This window comes from Hemiscyllium ocellatum, chromosome 22, assembly GCF_020745735.1.
Source record: "Hemiscyllium ocellatum isolate sHemOce1 chromosome 22, sHemOce1.pat.X.cur, whole genome shotgun sequence".
In the NCBI taxonomy this organism is placed as follows: domain Eukaryota; kingdom Metazoa; phylum Chordata; class Chondrichthyes; order Orectolobiformes; family Hemiscylliidae; genus Hemiscyllium; species Hemiscyllium ocellatum.
The window spans coordinates 50,250,571-50,277,097 of record NC_083422.1 but is presented as its reverse complement, the minus strand read 5'-3'; the positions used below and the strand labels follow the sequence as shown (position 1 = coordinate 50,277,097).

At 45.9% G+C, this 26,527-nt stretch overlaps 1 protein-coding gene across 1 annotated transcript in view; it reads left to right on the top strand.

The window, feature by feature from the left end:
* The window catches only part of cdc25d (cell division cycle 25 homolog d), a 32,850-nt gene that overhangs the window by 1,625 nt on the left and 4,698 nt on the right, over positions 1-26,527 (top strand). Inside the window, exons 2-10 of the mRNA XM_060841812.1 lie at positions 1,386-1,480; positions 4,637-4,688; positions 9,660-9,693; positions 15,698-15,763; positions 19,018-19,167; positions 20,054-20,149; positions 20,450-20,512; positions 24,293-24,391; positions 25,486-25,619. Of these exons, the coding sequence (XP_060697795.1) occupies positions 1,386-1,480; positions 4,637-4,688; positions 9,660-9,693; positions 15,698-15,763; positions 19,018-19,167; positions 20,054-20,149; positions 20,450-20,512; positions 24,293-24,391; positions 25,486-25,619 (789 nt within the window). The remainder of the gene's footprint in view (positions 1-1,385; positions 1,481-4,636; positions 4,689-9,659; positions 9,694-15,697; positions 15,764-19,017; positions 19,168-20,053; positions 20,150-20,449; positions 20,513-24,292; positions 24,392-25,485; positions 25,620-26,527) is intronic.

Below are 26,527 nucleotides of genomic sequence, written 5' to 3'. Positions count from 1 at the left end.
AACAATTACAGCAGAGAAACCAATCATTTGACCCACCGTCTATGCTGGTGTTTATTCTCTACACAGAACTACCTTCCATTTCACTTTATCTAACCCCACCAACATCCTCTTTCAGATGGAAATACTGTAATGGTTTGTTTTCTGGTTCCAAAGAATTAATGACCACCTTTGAGCTTCTAAGCCAAGGAATGAATTTGATTTTCCCAATTTCTTTTCCTGAAGGCTTCAGTTGTTGATGAACTTGGAATCACTGGCTGCAAATGCCAGGGGCTCTCTGGTAACTTTTGTGAGTTGCAAACAGGCAATTCAACCATGAGGGATATCACAGCTGTCAGATCATGATCATATTCCCATCTAATATTTGCACACAATTTACAGGTTTCAATTCTGAAGCCAGGACTTGCCTGCTTCCACCTTACAAAATGAGTTGGCAACCATCCCCACCTCTCATTTAAAAGGCATGGATTCAGGCCCAATTCCAATACATGCTGTCAATCATTACACTATGGCTGGGGGAGTGCCACACTGTCAGAGAGTCCATTACTTCTCCAAATTTAAGGCTCAATATGCTCGCTAATATGAATTTGGGTTTGTAAGAGAACAGGAGAATTCTCCCCAGGGTCCAGTCCAAAATTTATCCCTAACCAATATCATAAATAGATCAAGTCTGAAGATGTGCAGGTTACATGGATTGGCTGTGCTAAACTGTCCTGTTGTGTCCAGAGGTGTGCAGGCTAGGTGGATTAGCCATGGAAAATGCAGGTTAACAGGGATAGACTGAGGGAGGCTAGGTTTGAGTTTGATGCTCTTTGGAGATTGGTGCAGATTCAATGGGCCGAATGGCCTCTTTCCGCACTGTAGGGATTCCATGACTCGATCGTAGGGCCATTGTCACATTGTTGTTTTGATGAGTCCAAACTGGTGGCATACCTCCAATATTAAGATAGTAACTATACTTCAAAAGTCCATAAGTTTTTTTTAAGTAATTCTGATGATGTTATAGAAATGCAATGTCTCATTTGAAGCACAATGCCTCTGACAGTGCAGCACTCCCTCAGCTATACAATCTGACATTTTATTAGTGCAACTTGAACCCAGAACGTTTTGACTGGAATATGAAAATATACACACTGAACAGAGGAAGGGAAGTCAAACGGATAATGCCGGAATTTCCTGAGACAAATTTATCATCTTGGACAATCAGTGTTTATTAGAAGTCTCATTTCTTTTAGCGTGCTCTGTGATTTTTTTTGAATGCAGATGATGTTTCAGGCAGGAGATTTAAAAACAACGCACCCACTTGACAACTGCGGTAAAAAAATTAGTGAAAGTATTTGGCCTCATTCATGTTCTCCCCACTGTTTTTTGTTATTCCTGCAACTCAGTGACACCCCGAAGCGCAGACTCAAGCTTTCTCCCGAGAGTGGAAACCCGAGCCCAGAGGCCTTGCCCGTTGCCACGGATACCAAAACTCCTACAGGTCTGTACAGGTTGTGCTCAGCTGGTAAATTGGGTTTGTTGCCGTGGTTTCAGCATTCTGTTAGGGACAATGGGAGGGGTTGGGGGGGCATTGATGTCGGTGGGGTCAGGCAACAGAGTACTTTGCACAAAAGGATTATTGATGGAGAGCAGCCAAGGGAGTCCTGCATTGTGCATTCATTATTTCTGCAAGAGACTACAGGCCCAAAACAAGCCTCAAAATACAGAGGCAGATTTGCATATCTACTATAAAACTGTCTGTGTGCAAACGTGAGTTTGGTGCAGACTGTTTGTAGGACCTGTGTTTGCATATTTTTCCTACTAATTGCACAAGGGAAAAGATCACTTTCGCCATACTGGAGTTTAAGCTCCATGTGAGCCTCCCCATTCTACCTTAAACACTGTCATATTCCTCCATTCCTTTCTCCATTCATATGTTTATTTAGCTTCCTCTTAAATATACCTTGTACCTCTTCACTGTGGTCCTGTATTCGGTCTATCCAAGTAAAGAAATTCCTTATTGGATTTATGTGACCATGTTGATTTTGTATTGGTCCATTGTTCTGTGGTCGCTAACTAGTGGAAACAACATTTCTACATTCACCGCGTTGACCTCAAAACAATTTTGAACTCTTTAGGGCCCTGAATCTTAAATATCTCTAGCCTCTTCAATCTTCTAGGACGTAAATAATGTTGTCATCAGGAGGCACACTGAAGATGTTACCTAGTATGGTGATGAAATGTCTGAAATGAACCTTCCAGCTCAGCGTGCAAACCTACATCCATAAATAATGTGAATTAAATTTTTTTAAATGGGTGTTGAATGTGTTAAAATTAGGAAGGAAAAATCAGTGAAACTTGGAAATGCCTGAAATGCTCCAAACTAGTTTTATGTATCTTCATATGGAACACCAGTTCCAACCATTATCATCATTTCCAAATGTAACGCATTTTTATTGGTTTCCTACAGTTCTGATACCCAAGGAAGTTTATTTGGTAGAATTTCTAATGTTCTGTTGTCCTTTTTTATAACCGAGAAACTAGATCTGTTCATTATGCTCCCAAATGTGGTGCATCCAAGGTTCTGTACAAATTTAACACAGCCATTATGCTTTTCAATGCTAATTTTTAGACCTAAAATATTCTATGGCTTTTATCAAAATATTTTTATTTCAATAAAGCCTCCCACCTCCCTGGTTGAAGAGCCTAATGGCAATCACTGTCCAGATTTCTCGAGGGAGGTAGAGGAAGATATTGACAATACTAGTTGAAAATATTACACAATTAAATCAGTGTGTATATGATGCCTTTTTTGTTTATGGAATACTGCCATTGCTGGTTAGGCCATCATTTATTGCCCATCCCTAATTGCCCAAAGTCAACTTTTTTTTTGTACGTCTGGAGTCACATGAGGCTAGGACAACAAATTTCCTTCCCTGAGGGACATTACTGAAACAAGTGTTGACCAGTAGTGGTTACCTGGTCACCATTAGGCGAGCTTCTAATTCCATATTTTGTTGAATTAAAATTTCACCATCTGGGATTTGAATCCATGACCTTAGAGCGTTGTCTTGGGGTTTATGGATTACCAACACCACGTCCTCCAACATGCAGCAACTTTTCTACAATGACGAACATTAAAGCATGGAGTTAATTGCAACATATTGTGAAAGTAGGACTTCACAAGCAAACAACTCGTGAGGTTTATTAAGGGAAGAATGTTGGCCAATAAACTCTTCTTCAAGTGTACAATATCGTAATCCGAATGGGGGCCATGGTTTTAATATCTGATCTGAAAGACAGCACCTTCAACAATGCAGCACTTCCTCAGCGCACTCAGTGCAACAGCCTAGATTAATCTTAGCAGGACTTATACAATTAATGGTAAGGTCCTAGGGAGTGTTGCTGAACAAAGAGACCTTGGAGTGCAGGTTCATAGCTCCTTGAAAGTGGAGTCACAGGTAGATAGGATAGTGAAGAAGGCGTTGGGTATGCTTTCCTTTATTGGTCAGAATATTGAGTACAAGAGTTGGGAGGTCATGTTGCGGCTGTACAGGACATTGGTAAGGCCACTGTTGGAATATTGCGTGCAATTCTGGTCTCCTTCCTATCGGAAAGATGTTGCGAAACTTGAAAGGGTTCAGAAAAGATTTACAAGCATGTTGCCAGGGTTGGAGGATTTGAGCTATAGGGAGAGGCTGAACAGGCTGGGGCTGTTTCCCCCGTAGCGTTGGAGGCTGAGGGGTGACCTTACAGAGGTTTACACAATTACGAGGGGCATAGATAGGATAAATAGACAAAGTCTTTTCCCTGGGTGGGGGAGTCCAGAATTAGAGGGCATAGGTTTAGGGTGAGAGGGGAAAGATATAAAAGAGATCTATGGATCAACCTTTTTACGCAGAGGGTGGTATGTGTATGGAATGAGCTGCCAAAGGAAGTGGTGGAGGTTGGTACAATTGGAACATTTAAGAGGCATTTGGATGGGTATATGAATAAGAAGGGTTTGGAGGGATATGGGCTGGCTGCTGGCAAGTGGGACTAAATTGGGTTGGGATATCTGGTCGGCATGGACGGGTTGGACTGAAGGGTCTGTTTCTACGCTGTACATCTCTATGACTCTATATCAGTGGAGTGCGATTTGAACCTACTGTGACCTGAGGCCACAGTACCACCCATTGAGCCACAGCTGATACTTACAGAACCTCAAGAAATTCCTTGGCACTGTGATAGGGGAGGTGATAATGGCTTGGTAATATCACTAGACTGATAATTCAGCACCCCGAGCTAATGTTCTGGGGATGTGGGTTTGAATCTCACTCTGGTAGATGGTGAATCTGAATTCAGGAAAAATCTGAAGTCAAAAGCCAGACTAATCATGGCAAAGTAACTGCTGTCCATTATTGTAAAAGCCCATCTAGTTTAATAATGCCTTTTATTGAATGAAATCTGCCATCTTTCCCTGGCCTATGTGTGATTTCAGATGCTGAGCAACATGGTTGACTCTTAACTGCACTCCGGATGATAATTGCAGTCTGGGCCAGCAACACACATGAATGAATTACTAAAGTTAAAGATACCAGAGGACTCCATGAAAAAGCAATAGATTGGGATTCAGAGACTGTGCACAAGTGAGTTAATTGGATGTCTTGTGTTACAGGTCCATCCCCCAATTCACCATGTGGATATGACAAAAATAGCGCGAAGAAAGGGTATGTCTACAGGATGGAATCGCATGGCATTTCAATCTGACGTCTGTCTATTCTGTAATGAGCCTGTCGTGTGTGTGTGTGTGTGTGTGTGTGTGTGTGTGTGTGTGTGTGTGTGTGTGTGTGTGTGTGTGTGTGTGTAACAGTGCATGGTGGGGGGTGTCTAGGGTTTTCATTTCTATTCATCACTGGAAAAGCGAACATTTATTGTGCCTTCTTCTAAACCTCAGACGGCAATAGATGGTCAGCCATGTTGGTGTGAGACTGGGGTCACATGTAGGCCCAGAAAAGGCAAGGACAGCAGGTTTCCTTACCTAAAGGACTTTGGTGAATCCATTGAGTTCACACAACAATGCGATAAGTTCATAGTCACTTTCACTGACACCAGGATTATACTTCTATTGTTTAAAAACTGCATTCAAAGTTCTCCAACAGCCATGTTGGTATTTGAACTCACTTTATTATTGGTCCAGTAAATTCATTGTAATTTGATCAAGTTACAGCTGTTGAGAATGTCTACGTTGGGAGGTGAATAATTGAGATTCCTTAGCTTTTGCAATTGATCAGTTCCTGGGACCCAGGTTCAATTCCAGCGTCGGGCGACTGTCTGTGTGGAGTTGGCGTTCTCCTCGTGTCTGCATGGGTTTCCTCCGGGTGCTCCGGTTTCCTCCCACAGTCCAAAGATGTGCAGGTCAGGTGAATTGGCCATACTAAATTGCCCATAGTGTTCAGGGATGTGTAGGTTAGGTGCATTAGTCAGAGATAAGGGAATGGTTCTGGACTGGTTACTCTTTGGGGAGTTGGTGTGGACCAAAAGGCCTATTTCCAGATTGTAGGGATTCTATGATAGAATGGCTATACCACAGAAATAAGCCATTAGCCCATCATCCCTGTGCTGTTTATTTGTAAGAATTGTTCAACTAGTTCCCATCCTTCCTTTTCACTCTGGCCCTGAAAGTTTTCCTTTAAATTCCCTTCATAGGGAAAACCTTTTCAAAATTCCTTTTTGAAAACCATGATCAACTCTGAATCCATCACACGCTGAGTCACTGTGATCCCAGAAACGCGCTGCACAGAATAGGTTCCCCTCTTATTAGCACTGGCTGTTAATTCTGTCCTCTCGTTCTCTATTCTTCCTCCTATGGGACCATTATCTCCCTAACTACCTTGTTTAGTGCCTTCATGGCTTTGAATCCTGCCATGTTAAACTTCCTCATATGGTAGGGGAGTCTAAAACAATTTACAAAGGTTTAAGATGAAAGGGGAGAGATATAAAAAGGACCCCAAGGGCAATATTTTCATACAGAGGTTGGTGAATGTCTGGAGCGTGTGCCAGAGGTAGTGATGGAGGCGAATATAATTTTGTCATTTAAGAAATATTTGGACAGGTACATGGATGGGTTAGGGATCTGGACCAAATGAAGGCAAATGGGACTAGATTAATTATGAAAACTGGGCAGCATGGATAAGTTAGGCGGAAGGGCCTGTTTCCATGCTATAACCTTCTTGGACTCTATGACCTGGAAACATTTTCAATTGAGGTTATGAGAAGATTTGTAGCTCAGGTTGAGGTTCTGGATGTAGGTTTGCTCACTGAGCTGGAAAGTTCGTTTTTAGACGTTTTGTCACCATACTAGGTAATATCTTCAGTGAGGAGAAAGTGAGGACTGCAGATGCTGGAAATCAGAGCTAAAAAATGTGTTGCTAGAAAAGTGAAGCAGGTAAGGCAGCATCCAAGGAGCAGGAGAATCGACGTTTCAGGCATAAGCCCTTCGGGAATGAGGGTGTGCCAAGCAGGCTAAGATAAAAGGTAGGGAGGAGGGACTTGGGGGAGGGGTGTTGGGAATGTAATAGGTGGAAGGAGGTTAAGGTGAGGGTGATAGGCTGGAGAGGAGGTGGAGACGGAGAGGTCGGGAAGAAGATTGCAAGTCAAGAAGGCGGTGCTGAGTCCGAGGGTTGGGACTGAGATAAGGTGGGGGGAGGGGAAATGAGGAAGCTGGAGAAATCTGCATTCATTCCCTGTGGTTGGAGGGTTCCTAGAAGGAAGATGAGGCGCTCTTCCTCCAGGCGTCATGTTGCCATGGTCTGGTGGAGTGCGAGGGGGAGTTAAAGTGTTCAGCCACAAGGCGGTTGGGTTGGTTGGCGCGGGTGTCCCAGAGGTGTTCTCTGAAACATTCAGCAAGTAGGCGGCCTGTCTCCCCAATGTAGAGGAGGCCACACCGGGTGCAGTAAATGATGTGTGTGGAGGTGCAGGTGAATTTGTGACGGATATGGAAGGATCCCTTGGGGCATTGGAGGGAAGTGAGGGGGGAGGTGTGGGTGCAAGTTTTGCATTTCTTGCGGTTGCAGGGGAAGGTGCCGGGAGTGGAGGTTGGGTTGGTGGGGGGGTGTGGACCTGACGAGGGAATCACGGAGAGAGTGCTCTTTTTGGAACGCTGATAGGGGAGGGGAGGGAAATATATCCCTGGTGGTGGGGTCTGTTTGGAGGTGGCGGAAATGGCGATGGACGATACGATGTATATGGAGGTTGGTGGGATGGTAGGTGAGGACCAGTGGGGTTCTGTCCTGATGGCGATTGGAGGGGCGGGATTCAAGGGCGGAGGAGCAGGAAGTAGAGGAGATGTGGTGGAGAGCATCATCAACTACGTCTGAGGGGAAATTGCAATCTTTGAAGAAGGAGGCCATCTGGGTTGTTCGGTATTGGAATTGGTCCTCCTGGGAGCAGATGCTGCAGAGGCGAAGGAATTGGGAATATGGGGTGGCATTTTTTCAGGGGGCAGGGCGGGAGGAGGTGTAATCTAGGTAGCTGTGGGAGTCGGTCGGTTTATAGTAAATGTCCGTGTTGATTCGGTCGCCTGAGATAGAAATGGAGAGGTCTAGGAAGGGGAGGGAGGAATCTAAGACGGTCCAGGTAAATTTGAGGTCGGGTGGAAGGTGTTAGTAAAGTGGATGAACTGTTCAACCTCTTCGTGGGAGCACAAGGTAGCGCCGATACAGTCATCGATGTAGCGGAGCAAAAGGTGGGGGGTGGTGCCAGTGTAGCTGCGGAAGATGGACTGTTCCACATATCCTACGAAGAGGCAGGCATAGCTGGGGCCCATGCGGGTGCCCATGGCAACTCCTTTAGTTTGGAGGAAGTGGGAGGATTGGAAAGAGAAGTTGCTCAGAGTGAGGTCCAGTTCAGTCAGTCGAAGGAGGGTGTCAGTGGAAGGGTACTGGTTGGTTCGACGGGAAAGGAAGAAGTGGAGGGCTTTGAGGCCTTTGTGATGGGGGATGGAGGTGTACAGGGACTGGATGTCCATGGAGAAAATAAGGCGTTGGGGGCTAGGGAAGTGAAAATCATGGAGGAGTTGGAAGGCGTGGGTGTTGTCCCGAACGTAGATGAGGAGTTCTTGGACTAAGTGGGACAGGACGATGTCGAGGTATGCAGAGATGAGTTCGATGGGGCAGGAGCAGGCTGAGACAATGGATGGGCCGGGGCAGTCAGGTTTGTGGATTTTGGGCAGGAGGTAGAAACGTGCGGTGCGGGGTTGTGGGACTATGAGGTTGGAGGCAGTGTTTGGGAGATCCCTTGAGGTGATGAGGTTATGGATGGTCTGGGAGATAATGGCTTGGTGGTGGGAGATGGGGTCATGGTCAAGGGGGCAGTAGGAGGAGGTGTCCACGAGCTGGCATTTAGCCTCAGCAGTGTAAAGATCGGTGGGCACACTACCACTGCGCCTCCCTTGTCTGTCTGTTTGATAGTGAGGTTGGGGTTGGAGCGAAGAGAGCGGAGGGCTGCACGTTGCAAAGGTGAGAGGTTGGAGTGGGTGAGAGGGGTGGACAGGTTGAGGCGGTCAATGTTGCGGCGGCAGTTGGCTTCCTCCCCTCCCCTATCAGCGTTCTGGAAAGACCACTCCCTCCGCGACTCCCTCGTCAGATCCACACCCCCCACAAACCCAACCTCCACTCCCGGCACCTTCCCCTGCAACCGCAAGAAATGCAAAACTTGTGCCCACATCTCCCCCCTCACTTCCCTCCAAGGCCCCAAGGGATACTTCCATATCCGTCACAAATTCACCTGCACCTCCACACACATCATTTACTGCATCCACTGCACCCGATGTGGCCTCCTCTCCATTGGGGAGACAGACCGCCTACTTGCGGAACGTTTCAGAGAACACCTCTGGGACACCCGTGCCAACCAACCCAACCGTCCCGTGGCTGAACACTTTAAATCCCTCTCCCACTCCGCCAAGGACATGCAGGTCCTTGGCCTCCTCCATCACCAGACCATGGCAACATGACGCCTGGAGGAAGAACGCCTCATCTTCCGATTAGGAACCCTCCAACCACAAGGGATGAATGCAGATTTCTCCAGCTTCCTCATTTCCCCTGCCCCCACCTTATCTCCGTCCCCAACCCTCGGACTCAGCACCGCCTTCTTGACCTGCAATCTTCTTCCCGACCTCTCCATCTCCACCCCCTTTCCGGCCTATCACCCTCACCTTAACCTCCTTCCACCTATCACATTCCCAACACCCCTACCCCAAGTCCCTCCTCCCTACCTTTTATCTTAGCCTGCTTGGCACATCCTCCTCATTCCTGAAGAATATCTTCAGTGAGCCTCCAAATGAAGCACTGGTGGTGTAGCCCGTTTTCTATTTATATGTTTGAGTTTCCTTGGGTTGGTGATGTCATTTCCTAAGGTTGATGTCATTTCCTGTTCTTTTTCTCAGTGGTGGTAAATGGGATCCAAGTCAATGTGTTTGTTGATAGAGTTCCGGTTGGAATGCCATGCTTCTAGGAATTCTCATGCGTATCTCTGTTTGACTTGTCCTAGGATGGATGTGTTGTCACAGTCAGCTAGAGGGCGTGGTGTTATGCCCCAGGATGAGTCAGAATGTTCAGTACTGGGAAGGAAGGGAATTTTTAAACTAAAGGATTTAATTCCATTGGACATACGTGCACAATAACATTGCTCTTTCCTTGCAGCCAGACTCCATCAAGGCGCACAAAGTCTCAGCCGGTGAGTTAGAAAAAGATTTCTGTTTATTTTATATGGCACTAGAAAGTTGAGATAAGAACCAGAAATTGCTGAAGAAACTAAGCAGGTCTAGCAGCATCTGTGGAGAGAATGCAGAGTTAACGTTAAGGGTTTGGTGACCCTTCACAAGAACTGATGGTTGCTAAGAATTGAGATTGCTGAAAAAGACATCTTGTTGAAACTTTTCACCTTTCGCTCATCAGGACAACTTACAAGAAATACCAACACAAAAGGAAAATAACATTTGAGAATAGTGATTGGTTGACTGTTGGACTCTGATATTCAACAGCCAATGCTTGCAAAATTTAAAATTTGGTATCCAACATTGGATCTGAATTCACAACAATATTCTTGACCGCATTTATCAAATAATCCAGGATGTGCTGGTCATTACACTGATGTCAATTTAGGATTGTCAGTTGGGCTCGAAGCCTGATACACTTGCATGTACTGGAAGCTACATAAATTAACACACAGGATCCTGTTCTTTGCAGAGAGAAAGAACTTTTACACATACTGTATCTGTTTTAACTCAGCAAAACAGGTGACAACCATTCTCTTGTTCAAGGCAATACTTTGACTACTCAGAGTTTTAAAATTTAAGAAAGCTATAAGTTAGCTGTCAGTCATCATCTAACTTGTACATTCTTCATGGCAACACTTATAATAATGAAGGTCCTCTTATTAAGCAATCAGTACCCTATTCTCCTACAATGTATCATGTTGTTTTTCCTTACATTTGTATTGCTTGTGAATTATCTTGATGAATGAAGACCAAAGCTTCAACATTTTTCTTTGGCAATACACAAGTTCTGTACTACCAAATGATTATTTGTGCACTAACAAATGATGTAAGCTACTCCCTGTTATGATTATAGTTAGTCATCAAGAACGTTAGAGTTTTAATGGTAGTATAAGATAATGACAAGGGTTAAAAGACAGTCTTTTTAAACTCACACTAGAGAGATATCTACTGTTAAAGACTGTAGCTACAACATGACAGACAACTCTTTAGATACCAGATTTCCATTCCAAAAGCTTAACTTAAAAGCTGAGAATAGGACATTGCAAAGGAAATATATGTAAACGCAAAACACATCGTGTTTATATAATCCAACTTACTATCAATCATAAATACTGCCCAAACGATGAAGGCAAAACTCCATCTGCAGGAAGATTGAACCAGTCAAAGTCTTCTTGATGTTATTAAAAATCCCACAACACCAGGTTATAGTCCAATTGGTTTACTTGGAAGCACTAGTTTTCGGAGCGCTGCTCCTTCATCCAGAGTGAGAAGCGAGGGAATAACGTGACCTGAGCAAATAGGCTAATTCAATTCCCATTTTAAAGTTATGCACTCTCTTTGTTTTTAGACGATGCTGTGACATGACATTGCTTGGTATATCTATCTTTAACAACCGTAACTAAACTTTCTGACTTACAGCATCCTCAGTTGTTTCGGCTTTTATTTATATTTGTCTTTAACACAGCTTTAATAATTTGGTAAAAACAATGACTGCATATGCTAGAAACCAAATTCAAGATTAGAGTGGTGCTGGAAAAGCACAATAGTTCAGGCGGCATCCGAGGAGCAGGAAAATCGATGTTTCGGGCAAAAGTCCTTCATCAGGAATAGAGGCAGAGAGCCTGAAGGGTGGAGAGATAAATGAGAGGAGGGTGGAATGGATAGGTGGAAAAGAAGATAGGCAGATAGGGCAAGTCATGGGGACAACGCTGACCTGGGAGTTTGGAACTAGGGTGAGGTGGGGGAAGGGGAAATGAGGAAACTGTTGAAGTCCACATTGATGCCCTGGGGTTGAAGTGTTCCGAGGTGGAAGATGAGGCGTTCTTCCTCCAGACGTCTGGTGGTGAGGGAGCGGCAGTGGAGGAGGCCCAGGACCTCCATATCCTCGGCTGAGTGGGAGGGGGAGTTGAAATGTTGGGCCACAGAGCGGTGTGGGTGTCCCAGAGATGTTCCGTAAAGTGCTCTGCTAGGAGGCGTCCAGTCTCCCCAATGTAGAGGAGACCGCATCGGGAGCAACGGATACAATAAATGATATTGGTGGATGTGCAGGTAAAACTTTGGATGCGGAAGGCTCCTTTGGGGCCTTGGATGGAGGTGAGGGAGGAGGTGTGGGCGCAGGTTTTGCAATTCCTGCAGTGGCAGGGGAAGGTGCCAGGACGGGAGGGTGGGTTGCTGTGGGGTGTGGACTTGACCAGGTAGTCAAGGAGGGAATGGTATTTGCGGAAGGTGGAAAGGGGTGGGAAAGGAAATATATCCCTGGTGGTGGGGTCCGTTTGGAGGTGGCGGAAATGTCGTCGGATGATTTGGTTAATGCGAAGGTTGGTAGGGTGTAAGGTGAGCACCAGGGGAGTTCTGTCCTTGTTACAGTTGGAAGGATGGGGTCTGAGAGTGGAGGGGCGGGATGTGGATGAGATGCGTTGGAGAGCATTTTTAACCACGTGGGAAGGGAAATTACGGTCTCTAAAGAAGGAGGCCATCTGTTGTGTTCTGTGGTGGAACTGGTCCTCCTGGGAGCAGATATGGTGGAGACGGGGGAATTGAGAATACGGGATGGCGTTTTTGCAGGAGGTAGGGTGGGAAGAGGTGTAATCCAGGGAGCTGTGAGAGTCGGTGGGTTTGTAAAAAATGTCGGTGTCAAGTCAATTGTCATTAATGGAGATGGAGAGGTCCAGGAAGGGGAGGGAGGAGAAGGTCCAGGTAAATTTAAGGTTGGGGTGGAATGTGTTGGTGAATTGCTCAACCTCCTCGTGGGAGCACGAGGTGGTGCCAATGCAGTCATCAATGTAGCGGAGGAAGAGGTGGGGAGTGGTGCCGGTGTAACTACAGAAGATGGACTGTTCTACGTAGCCAACAGAGAGACATTCGGGCCTATATGGGTGCCCATGGCTACCCCTTTGGTCTGGAGAAAGTGGGAGGATTCGAAGGAGAAATTGTTGAGGGTGAGGACCAGTTCGGCCAAACGAATGAGTGTATTGGTGGAAGGGTACTGTTGGGGACATCGGGAGAGGGAGAAATGCAGGTCTTGGGAGTCCTGGTCATGATGGATGGAGGTGTAGAGAGATTGGATATCCATGGTGAAGACGAGGCGTTGGGGACTGGGAAACTGAAGTCTTGGAGGAGATGGAAGGCATGAGTGGTGTCTCGAACGTATATGGGGAGTTCCTGGACTGGGGGGATAGGACAGTGTCGAGGTAGGTGGAGATGAGTTCGGTGGGGCAGGAGCATGCTGGGACAAAGAGTCGGCCAGGATGGTTAGGCTTGTGGTTCTTGGGAAGGAGGTAGAACCGGGCAGTGTGGGATTCCCGGACTATGAGATTGGAAGCTGTGGGTGGGAGGTCTCCTGAGGTGATGAGGTTCTGTATGGTCTGGGAGATGATGGTTTGGTGATGGGGGGTGGGGTCCTGGTCGAGGGGGCTGTAGGAGGAGGTGTCTTCGAGTTGGTGTCTGACTTCAGCGGTGTAGAGGTCAGTGTGCCAGACTACCACTGAGCCCCCTTTATCTGCTGGCTTGATGGATTAATAATTGGTCCACCATTAATTGCTAGGAGAAAGTGAGGACTGCAGGTGCTGGAGATCGGAGCTTAAAAATGTGTTGCTGGAAAAGCGCAGCAGGTCAGGCAGCATCAAAGGAACAGGAGAATCGACGTTTCGGGCATAAGCCCTTCTTCAGGAATGAGGAGGGCTTTGGGAATACGATAAGTGGAAGGAGGTTAAGGTGAGGGTGATAGGCTGGACCTCTCCGACCCCACCCCCTCTCTGGCCTATCACCCTCACCTTAACCTCCTTCCACCTATCGTATTCCCAATGCCCCTCCCCCAAGTCCCTCCTCCCTACCTTTTATCTTAGCCTGCTTGGCACACCCTCCTCATTCCTGAAGAAGGGCTTATGCCCGAAACGTCGATTCTCCTGTTCCTTTGATGCTGCCTGACCTGCTGCGCTTTTCCAGCAACACATTTTAATTGCTGTTTGTGTAAGAGAGTTCCAAACCTCTACCAGACATGGCGTGAAGAAATGCTTTGGAATTTCACCCCTGAATCTTTACACTCTGCCCGAGTCCTTGATTCACCAACCAGAGGGAATAGGTTTTCAAATAAAACAGCAAGTGGTGGAGAAGTTCAGCAGGTCTGACGGCATCTGGGAGAGAGAAATAGAATTTGAGTCTGTGATGACATAATTTCTAGATACCCTATTCACATCAACATTTTAAAACTTGGAACAAACCATACTCTGAATTTGAGGGAATACTAACTGTATTTGTTTAATCTCTCCCCATAGCGTAATCCTTATGGCCAGGTAATATTCTGGTAAACCTATTGATTCCAGTGCCCAAAGGGCAGTGCCCAAAACTGCTATTAATGATTCCCGAACAGGAACATGATATTTATACCATCCATATCCATTAGATATAAAGGCTAGTATTCCACTTTCTATTATTTTCTGTTCCTGTGCATGACATTATAATTTTTGATATATATGGACCACAAATTTCTTTGGATCTCCATTGTTTGAAGCTTTTCACCATTTATGAAGTCCCCTGTTTTATCTCTTTAGATCCAAAATGGACGGACTCACATCTGCCTCCTTTAAAATCTGTTGACACAGTTTTGTCAAATTATTTCATCTGTCAGTATTTCTGTAATGTTATACATGCAACGACATAGCTTACCTACTTTGTGTTATAATAAAATGTTGGATTTGTGCTTTTTAATCTCATTAACTGCCTTGTTAATAGTGAATTAAGAGTGAATAGTTGAGGGCACAACATAGATTTTTTGATGAACACTAATAGTTAGGTTGTGTTAGTAGAGGAACATAGGCAAAAGTGAGGATTGCAGAGGCTGGAAACCAGATTCTAGATCAGAGTGGTGCTGGAAAAGCACAGCAGGTCAGGCAGCATCTGAGGAGCAGGAAAATTGACATTTCGGGCAAAAGCCCTTCATCAGGAATGGAGGCGGGGAGCCTCCAGGGTGGAGAGATAAATGGGGGGGCTAGTTGAGAAACATGTCTATTATTCCCTCCTCTCTCTTGCTGCGCAGCCAGATTCCTCACGGGATCAATAATTTGCCATTAATTCCATAAGCTTCAACTTTAGCTAAGAATTTATTCAATGCCATCTGTATTTTCATATACATAACATCCATAGACATAAACCTTGTCCATTACTTTATAAATCATCACTTCACAATAAATTAGTCAGCTTCTTCAGGCATGACCTACCTGTTACAAAGGTGTACTGGCTTTCTCTGGTCAACTGGATGTTTTCAAGCTGTTAGATCAATGCGTTTTAAATTATAGAGTCCACTAATTTCCTAGCAATGAAGTTTGACTTTGATATTATAATTTACTGATTTCCCTCCCACACCTTTTTCAGGTAAGTTTTAAGAATTGGCTTAAAAAGAGACTCAGGGATGTTAAGAAGTGGAAAGGTTTGGGAGGGAAGTCGTGTGCTAAGGACATCAGAAGCTGAAGACATGACTGTAAAAGATGGAATGATTGGAGAATGCGATTAAGCAGAGTGCAGCTTAATCAGCTTAATCCAGGGGTGAGAGACCATGGAAGAATTTGGAAGAAAAAGGGATGATCAGTTGAGATTTTGAGGCATTGCTTAACCTAGAGTCAGTGTAAGTCAGCAACCAGAAGGTAATGAGTTGATGGGACTTGATACGACATTGATTCATTGCATTGTCATTATTGCCAAATGAGAAATTTCCAAAAATCTTAGACTGTATTCATAATTTTAATTAGCAAAACACATAGTTTCTGAAATGGTTTTTTACCGCTATCTTAAGAGGGGTATGGGCGAGCCTGATGAGTTGAGAATTTCCGTAGACAAATCCCATAATAAACCTGAATGTAGCGACATTTGGAGGAACAATGTGACACACGTAGGCATCAGGTTTGGTGGATTTCACTCACCTCCAGTTAAAAATATGCTAAAACATTTCCGGGTTTATTTGCACAGATCAGGCTTCTGGACAAAATGTGGATGAAAGTGGAGGGCAATTTGCATCAACCAGACAAACAACATGTAAGACCCAACACTCAATTTCTTTCCTCTTTCCTGTGTGTGTGACTATTTGACCTCTTCAGATCTGTTCAATACTGACTGTGAGTGGGATCCATGTTTACAATCATTGGATATCACATCTACCTCTCTAGCTTCATGTGAGCCTTCATTGGCTGTTGACATCAGATAATTGTCAGACCCTTTTGTCAGCCTCTGTAACAGAGTCTGTTACTCTGTCCTGCTTTCTGGTGTAGCTTCTTCGTTAATGATTGGAGGCAGGAATACTATTTTGTGGATGTTCCTGACAGTGTCCTAGAGACGAAAGCTGAAAAAGTGTTTCTTGAACAGCGCAGCAGGTCAGGCAGCATCCAAGGAGCAGGAGAACCAACGTTTCGGGCATGAGCCCTTCTTCAGGAATAAGGAAAGTGTGTCCAGCAGGCTAAGGTAAAAGGTAGGGAGAAGGGACTTGGGGGAGGGGCGTTGGAAATGCGATAGGTGGAAGGAGGTTAAGGTGGGGGTGATGGCCGGAGTGGGGGTGGGGGCGGAGAGGTCAGGAAGAAGATTGCAGATTAGGAGGGTGGTGCTGAGTTCGAGCATTGGGACTGAGACAAGGTGGGGGGAGGGGAAATGAGGAAACTGGAGAAATCTGAGTTCATCCCTTGTGGTTGGAGGGTTCCCAGGCGGAAGATGAGGTGCTCTTCCTCCAGCTGTTGTGTTGCAATGGTCTGGCGGTGGAGGACTCCAAGGACCTGCGTGTCCTTGGCAGAGTGGGAGGGGGAGTTGAGCCACGGGGTGGTTGAGTTGGTTGGTCCGGGTGTCCCAGAGGTGTTCTCTGAAATGTTCCGCAAGTAGGCAGCCTGTCTCCCCAATATAGAGGAGGCAACATCAGGTGCAGCAGATGCAGTATATGATGTGTGTGGAGGTGCAGGTGAATTTGTGGCGGATATGGAAGGATCCCTTGGGGCCTTGAGGGAAGTAAGGGAGGAGGTGTGGGCGCAAGTTTTGCATTTCTTGCGGTTGCAGGGGAAGGTACCGGGAGTGGAGGTTGGGTTGGTGGGGCGTGTGGACCTGACGAGGGAATCACGGAGAGAGTGTTCTTTTTGGAACGCTGATAGGGGAGGGGAGGGAAATATATCCCTGGTGGTGGGGTCTGTTTGGAGGTGCGGAAATGACGATAGACGATACGATGTATATGGAGGTTGGTGGGGTGGTAGGTGAGGACCAGTGGGGTTCTGTCCTGGTGGCAATTGGAGGGGAGGGGCTCAAGGGCAGAGGAGTGGGAAGTGGAGGAGATGCAGTGGAGGGCATTGTCGACCACGTCTGGGGGGAAATTGCGGTCTTTGAAGAAAGAGGCCATCTGGGTTGTTTGGTATTGGAACTGGTCCTCCTGGGAGCAGATGAGGCGGAGATGAAGGAATTGGGAATATGGGATGGCGTTTTTACAGGGGGCAGGGTGGGAGCCTTCATCTCCACCGCATCTGCTCCCAGGAGGATCAGTTTCAATGCCGAACAACTCAGATGGCCTCTTTCTTCAAAGACCGCAATTTCCCCCCAGATGTGGTCGATGATGCTCTCCACCATATCTCCTCCACTTCCCGCTCCTCCGCCCTTGAGCTCCCCCCCCCCCCCCCTCTAATCGCCACCAGGACAGAACCCCACTGGTCCTCACCTACCACCCCACCAACCTCCGGACCCATCGTATCATCCGTCGTCATTTCCGCCACCTCCAAACGGATCCCACCACCAGAGCTATACTTCCCCTCCCCTCCCCTGTCAGTGTTCCAAAAAGACCACTTCCTCCGTGACTCCCTCGTCAGGTCCACACCCCCCACCAACCCAACCTCCACTCCCGGCACCTTCCCCTGCAACCGCAAGAAATGCAAAACTTGCGCCCACACCACCTCCCTTACGTCTCTCCAAAGCCCCAAGGGATCCTTCCATATCCGCCACAAATTCACCTGCACCTCCACACACATCATTTACTGCATCCACTGCACCCGATGTGGCCTCCTCTATATTGGGGAGACAGGCTGCCTACTTGCGGAACGTTTCAGAGAACACCTCTGGGACACCCGGACCAACCAACTCAACCACCCCGTGGCTCAACACTTCGACTTCCCCTCCCACTCCACCAAGGACATGCAGGTCTTTGGACTCCTCCATCGCCAAACCATAGCAACACGACAGCTGGAGGAAGAGCGCTTCATCTTCCGCCTAGGAACCCTCCAACCACAAGGGATGAACTCAGACTTCTCCAGTTTCCTCATTTCCCCTCCCCCCACCTTGTCTCAGTCCCAACCCTCGAACTCAGCACCACCTTCCTAACCTGCAATCTTCTTCCTGACCTCTCCACCCCCACCCCTACTCCGGCCTATCACCCTCACCTTAACCTCCTTCCACCTATCGCATTACCAACGCCCCTCCCCTAAGTCCCTCCTCCCTACCTTTTATCTTAGCCTGCTTGGCACACTTTCCTCATTCCTGAAGAAGGGCTCATGTCTGAAACGTCGATTCTCCTGCTCCTTTGATGCTGCCTGACCTGCTGCGCTTTTCCAGCAACACATTTGCAGCTCTGATCTCCAGCATCTGCAGTCCTTACTTTCTCCTAGTGTCCTAGAGACACCAATTTCAATTGTAGCTCTCCTACAGCCTGTTCCATCATAGATCGCTGAATTGAATACATGAAATATTTGGAAACTGGGATCCTCATAAGCTGGATAGGCCAGTATCACAAGTAGTTCACTTCCAACGTAACTACCATTGGTAGTCATTGTTCATGTGTTTGATGGGATAGTGCAGAGGGTGCTTTACTCTAAAGCTAACCCCATCCTGTATCTGTCCTGTGAATGAGAGGACAACATAGAGGAAGCTTTACCCTATATCTAACCCCATGCTATACTTTTCTTGGGAGAGTTTAATGGGATAATGCAAGGGAGCTTGACTATGCATCTAATCTCATACTGTACCTGTTCTGTGAGCATTTGATGGGGACAATGTTGAGGGAGATTCACTCTGTATCTAACGCTGTGCTGTTTCCATCCTGGGACCTTTTGATGGGGACTGTATAGAATGAGATTAACTCTCTTTTGAACCCTATGCTATTCCCTGTCCTGGGTGTGTAATTGAAGGAGGTGTTTATTGATTTTCCAGTTCGATTTCATGTTGACCCACAAAGGCATTGAAACTTTTAATTAATATCTTTTTATAATTTCAGACCGATGTTGAATTTCTTCTGCTATGAGTGATTTTGTTTTGCCTATTTCTGTTGCAAACAGGAAGATGGGTGTGCGCGATCAGGGATCAATTCCTCCCCTCTGACCCAGCTCCATGGAAAACGCACTGAACAGGCTGATGGGCATCAATCATCAGCTCAGAAAAGGAGAAAACACAGTAACCATGGAAACTGGGAAACAGATCAAAGACAGGTGATTTTTGGAGAAGTTGCTATTAATTCATCGATGTTGGTGTTTTGGGGTGCAATTTAATTGAAGTGAACTCCCAACTTCTATCACTAAAGACCAGCTTTTGAGTCTCTGATTCCCTGATGTGATAATGGGACATGGGTCCATGTCTGTGACTCCCCCACACAGTGATGGTATGGGAGTCTGTGTCTGTGATATACCCCCACACAGTGACGGTATAGGGGGTCTGTGTCTGTGATATACCCCCACACAGTGACGGAATGGGTTTCTGTTTCCGTGATATACCTCCACATAGTTAAAGGAAGGAGTCTGTGTCTGTGATATACCCCCACACAATGACAGGACAGGCATCTGTGTATGTGATGTACCTGTACACCGTGACAGGACAGGGGTCTGTGTCTGTAATATACCCCCACACAGTGAAATGACAGAGGTCTGTGATTCCCCCACATGGTGACAGGATGGGGGTCTGTGATTTCCCCACATGGTGACGGGATGGGGGTCTGGGTCTGAGAGTCCCCCACATGGTGACAGGCTGAGGGTCTGTGATCTCAGGATATGGAAGTAGATCAATATTCAGTCTCAGAGTCCAGGAGTGGAGCATTAGAAGAAAATTGTCCAGATTTTCCTTGCAGAATACTATCCAATGGAAAATCTGTGCGTTTTTTTGGTTGTAAGGGAAAGCATCAAATTGTGTTCCTGTCACAGTGAGGTATTCCGGCCAATCTCACTGTCTAGTGGGATGACTCTTACACAAACCATGGGTGACATGTCCAACTGAGCCATTCGTGAATGCAGAGTCTGTGCAATGAAGGGAGTAAGGGAGAGCACTCCAGGCAGTTCTGTTTGTCTATTCCCCGCTGATTGGACACTGTGGTTTCTTTTCCAGCTTTATAATCTCCACTGGTTGTCCTGCCTCCAGGAAGTCGACGTTAAACAAATCCCAGACTCAGAGGAGGGAGTCCTCATTGGTGATTTCTCTAAAGTAAGAACGATCTCAGAACCCATTCTTTCTTGGTTGGCCTAGCTTTACGTTGTTTAAAAATATTCCAACTAAATTAAATCACATTGGCTAAATTTACCCTGTTGTTGTACCTGTCTTGGGATGTTTGACAGGGGCAGTGTAGAGAGAGCTTTGCTCATATCTAATCCCATGCTATGCCTATCCTGGGAGAGGGACACTGGATACTTTGAATTGGAATTTTCTGCATTTCCCAGCTGTGACATTGTTTGAGTAGAAAGTTCAAGCAACTGATGAATCTTGTATCTCTGCTTGCTGCTTCAGGCCTGCATCCTGCCAATGGAAGATGGGAAACATCAGGATCTGAAATACATTTCAGCTCACACTGTGAGTATTGATGTCGAGGTGCTGGTGTTGGACTGGGTTGGACAAAGTTAAAAATCACATAACACCAGGTTATAGTCCAACAGGTTTATTTGGAAGTACTAGCTTTCGGAGCGCTGCTCCTTCATTGGGTAGCTGTGGAGCAAGACTTAAGGCACAGAATTTATAGCAAAAGATTACAGTGTCGTGCATGCAATAAACCTTAAGTTATCTTGAGCTCTCTCACTCAGTCACTCATTCATGCACACACACACATGTATAAGTCTATGGGGTGAACTTGCATTTGCCGAATTGTAATTGCAGATACAATTTATTTTGTTCAAAAAGCACACCATCTACAGGCAACCCATCCATGTAATGTTTTATAAATTCCTCCTTTGGAAATAGAACCAATCTGACTCAAGGTTGGGATACAAACCACACTCTAACTTCACACCTTCAATGCATTGTCTGAGCTGAGATGTCACCTTTTTTAATTAATAAAACATTAAGTTACCTCAAAAATGTGACTTGAAAAAAAGTCTGGGATTTACATACCGTATATACTCGTATATAGGTTGAGTTTTGAAGATGGTTTTCTAAATCTGAAATTAGGGGGTGACTTATACATGATTTATTGTTTTCAAGGGGATGAATATTTATCTACAAAATAGATAAACTGAGAAATTTACCTTCCTGGCAGCCCCCTGGTCCCTGGTTCTGGAATGTTCCCTGTAATATGTTCGGGATGTGATAAACCATGGATAGCAGAAACCGCAGATACCGACTCCATGGATACAGCTGTCACCCGGTACTGTCATACCATTACAGTAATTCTGAAAACCTGGAGCAGAGTGTAACGGCTGCTGGGCTGGAAAACCCGGAATGGAGCGCAATGACCAGCAATCTGGAAAGCTGGAATGGAGCGCAATGGGCAGGCACGTTGACTCATAAATGTTGATCTTAATTGTGAAGATCTAGGGGTGACTTATATGCAAGTTATATAAAAAAAACAAGATATTTTGGCCAAAAATAAGAGGTTTACGTATGCATGAGATTGACCTATACATAAGTATATACGGTATTAATGAACTAACCTACAGCCCATTCTAAAAGATGAAAGTCTAAAAGCAATCTAGGTTTGTTAAATATATCGTATCAGTTGCATGCATGACTCTGTAATTTTTTGCTATGAAGTCTGTGTCTTATAATCCTGCACCACAGCTACCTGATGAAGGTGAAAGCTAGTGCTTCCAAATAAACCTGTTGGACTATAACCTGATGTTGTGTGATTCTTAACTGTGAGTATTGCTAGGCCACTGGGAACAATTAGCAGCTCATTGGCACCCCAATTGTTCAATCAGCAAAGAGTGTGTGTGGAATTGAGCTCTCAACTCGAGGAAATTCACAGGCCCTGCACACACTGCTGCTGCATATTGTCCACCTTTTTCCCTCATCCACCACCCGGACACACCCTGGTGTAACCATTTGCCACCGGGCGGTGGAATCCCAAGTGGAAGGCTCTCTACGTGGGACTCCTCCCCCTTTCGCTCAGGGATCTGGGATGGAGGGTGCTGCACACAACTGCTTGTTCTATGGTGCTGCGGAGTCCGTGGACCAAATATATACGGGGTGTGGGCGTTTGCACTCCCTTTTTGATTTGCCTGAAAACCTCCTCCTCTGCGTTTGGCTGCTCTTCAGTCCCACGCTCCTGATCTTTGGGCACGTGGTGTGAAGTGGAGATGATAACTCAGAAGACCTCCTCATGGGTCTGCTCCTGGGCCTGGCCAAACTGGCCATAAACAGGTCCAGGCAGCAGGTCGTGGAGGGGGTCATTAGGGCCGATTGCCTGGCCCTCTTATGTGGTTACGTTCGAGCCCGGGTGTCCTTTGGAGAAGGAGTACGTGGTGTCTACCAACACCCTTGAGCTGTTCATGGAGAAGTGAGTACCACAGGGAGTGGAGTGTATTAGTTCCCCTCCCAACTCTATTTTGATTTAACCCCTACCCTCCCTTTCACATTTTTGATCACACAGCATTGTCCATTGAGAAGGGCTCTGCTTGTCACTGGCCATTCGGGTTTTTGTTTTTTATATAAATCAAGATTTACGCACCTGTTGTTCTTCACTGTGTCCGACACCTGCACACACAGGACATGGGTGCTGGGGAAAAATAATCAGCGGTAGTGTGGGGGAAAATAGTAAAGAAAAGGAAACTCACAGGTTCAGTTCTTAGTCTGATGCTGTGTGAGCGGACCTTGGCTGGGTACCTGGATGTGTATTCCTATGACGTTATAATCTTTCAGAGGCAAATTCAGTCAAGGGTCAGATCAAAAGACATAGGAACAGGAGGAGGTGATTTGGCCCTTCATTAATCTGCTCTCTCATCAATGAGATCATGGCTGATCTGATAATCCTCAATTCTACTTACATATCCTATCCCCATAAGCCCTGATTCCTTCACTGATTAGAACTCAGTCTATCAAAGGTTTATGTGAGAAGTAATTGAGGGCAAGATCTATAGAGTGGAGCATTGAGACCCTCAAGCTATTCTGGTATTCAATGAGATTATGTCCAATCTGTACCTTAACTCATTTGACTCCATAATCCAGAAAACTCTTAGCACATAATCCACAAGTCTTGGTTTGGAAATTGATCCCAGCCTCAATATGAGTGAAAGAGTTCTGGATTCCCACTTCCCATTGTATAAAGGAATGCTTCCTGATATCACCTTCAAAGGGCCTGGCTTAAATTTCAATGTTTTTCCTCTATTTTGGAATGCCCTCCACCATCTCAGCCAATTAAATGGGTGGCACAGTGGCTCAGTGGTTAGCACTGCTGCCTCACAGTACGAGAGTCCCAGGTTCAATTTCGGCCTGGGCGACTCTGTGTGTAGTTTGCATATTCTCCCCGTGTCTGCGTGGCCAACAGTCACTTAGACATTTTGATTACTTTTTCACCTTGTGATTTTTTAGAGGAATCCGTGTACAGGGACCCCTAAATCCTATGGTTTGTCACAGCTTCTAGTCTAGCTCCATTTGGAAGTTCTTGCCTTTATCCCTTTTGGATCCGGTGATGACTTCACTTCTGAATAGTCACTGACTCCCTCAAGGCTGTTTATATCCTCCCTGAGTACAGTCAACCTCTTGCAGTGCAGCAGTCTGTATGCACCACCTACAAGGGCCTATGTGTAAAATCGTGTTTCTTGGGGCAGAAGCTGCTGAATCCATGGAATCTGTGTCCCGGGAAGAGGCAACATCTCCAGGAGAGGGCAACGGAAAAGAATTGGATTTTTGTCAAACCAGCACTGGCTTTTTGGGTTGTGACATGGATCCTGTCACAATTCGGTCTTGGACAGCGGCAGTGCCTCCTTGCTTTTCCATCCAACCTTGTCTTCTCCTTCCTTCGGGTCGAGAATTTAATGTGGCTGACGCTCCCATTGCAATACCCATGGAGTGCAGCACTGTCAGAGGGGCTGGGCTTCAGATGCTACATTTCTCATGTGGGTGAAAAATATTCCATGGCCACTATTTTGAAAAAGATCCCTGGGGTCCTGACCAATATCTTCCCCTCAATAAATATCTGAAAAACTGATCCACGGGGTGTAGAAGCTTGTTGTGTGTAAATCTGCTGGTGCATTTCCTCTCGTAATTAAGCATGCTTTTCATAATGACAGAAATGATTGTAAAATCCTTTGGGATGTCCCGAGTTGGTTGGAAGGCGCTACAGAAATGCAAGTTCGGATTTTATTTGCCTCTTTGCATTATAGTACAATGATCTGACCAAGATTCTGGGATGTTTTACAGGTAGCTGCGCTGCTGCTTGGGGAATATGAACGTGTTATCCATGAATACGTGATAGTGGACTGTCGTTACCCATACGAATATAACGGCGGGCACATAAAGGTGTGTTTGTCCCTTACTGTTCAGCATCTGTGATCCTGTGACAGTGTTTAGCCTCATTTACGGCATTTCAGTTCCTCAATGGTTGAGCCTTTCCCTCCACCTTACCACCTCTGTGAGGGGGAAAGACTCTGCTTCTGGTGTTGGGGGAGGGGGGGAGGGTGGCGAAGGCTCCCCTTTCCTTCTGGGTTCTTTTACTCTTTCAATTGCCCTCATTTTCTGTCTGAGATGCAGTTTTCAAACATCTGCCTGCTAGAAGCTGCCACTGTGTTGCTGTTCCCATTCCTTTCCCAGAGGCCCCAGAGAACACGATTGGATTTGATGTCCATCTGCGAAGCCTGACATGGCTGATTCACCTGTCGACATTTCATTTCTGATGAAGAGCTTATGCTCGAAACATCGACTCTCCTGCTCCTCAGATGCTGCCTGACCAGCTGTGCTTTTCCAGCACCACACTTCTTGACTCTGATCTCCAGCACCTGCAGTCCTTACTTTCTCCCCATGGTTAAATGGCATCCCAGTTTCTCACTGTCCAGCCACACACGAGTGTTGACCAGTTCAACATTGGATTGAATGGTGTCTCTGACACAGTGGAATTATTTCTTTTCTCTGGAGCTGATCTGGCTTCTCGTGTTGACAGTCAGTAGCTCTCTCACCTCTGAATCACAAGCTTATGGTTCATACCCAACCCACGGACTTCAGCATAAAAGTCTCGGTTGATGCTGCAGTGCAGTACTGGAGAGATGCTGCACAGTTGTGGGTGCAGTTTAGTTTGGAGTTAGTGTTAAACTGAAGCCCATCTCCAACATCAAACTGCAATTTTCAAATGTTCTGCCTGGTGCATTGGCGAATATTTTCCCTTCTATCCACGTCACAAAGTAGGATTGTTATCACTTCAGTGTTTGTGGGATCTTGCTGTGCAGAAATTGGCTATCAATATTTCTTGAAGCACATATGCCACTGGAACATTCTGAGCATTTGAAACACAATATAGAAGTGCAATTCTTTCTTTTCCCCTTTACTATGGTGGGGGAATTGAAATGTATTGATCCCAGTGATCCTATTCATTCTGAACATTTTCCCTGTGTATTTTGCAGGGAGCCCTGAACCTGTACTCAGAGGAACAGCTCATCAGCACATTCTTTTCAGGCCGACTATCACCTTGTCCCAGGAAGCGGTGTAGGGTGATCATTTTTCACTGTGAGTTCTCTTCAGAGCGAGGTCCAAAATTGTAAGTGTAACTAACCCTTTTGTACTTCTATTCTGTTCCCTGATCTCACTGTCACTTTATGGATATAGCAAATTGTATACATCTGGTCATCTTATTTGAAAAGTGCATTCTCTGGCTGTGGAGCTGAGAAGTGAGCATTGCAAAACGACTGACCATGGCAAGGTTGTACCCATATCTGATAACACCCACACACCCACACACCCACACCTCCCTCCATCATCCCCTCCTTATGTGCCAGGTATAAATCCCTGAGTAACAATAACACCTCCAAGTTAGAAAGTTGTGTGTTCAACTTCCATTCCAGGTATTTGAACCCACAGTCCAGGTTGATTTTCCCATTGCAATATTGAGGAAGTATCGCACTGTTGGATGTGCCATCTGTCAGATATCAATGTTAAACCACGATCCTTTCTGCCACCTCAGGTCGATGTGAATTGTCCCCCAGCACCATTGAGAGGAGGAGCATGGTGGATGTTGGTAGTGTCCCTTTTTATTTTCTTTCCCCTGTTGTTGGGCTCACAAATAGCTGAGTCACTGGCGATCCAAGTAAAGTCGAATGAGAAATCCCAGATGCAAACACAGACAAGCACCATCTTCCATTAAAGCAGCAAATGAGGTGAAATTAACGTGGGTAATTCTGAATCACAACATGAATTTTTCAAAGTGTCTTGGCCAATATTAGTTCCTTCAGCCAACATCAAAAAAGCAAATTATCGGATGATTGCTGTTTGTGCAAGCGTGGTCTGAGCAAATTAGTTGTAAATTGCCTGCCATTAAAACATTGACTACATTTCTTATATTTGTTCAGGGTTTTGGGTATTGGTCAAACCCATACTTACTGCAAATCCCTAACTGCCCTTGAGATGTTGACTATTGTAGTCCATGTGCTGTAGGTAGACCCACAATGC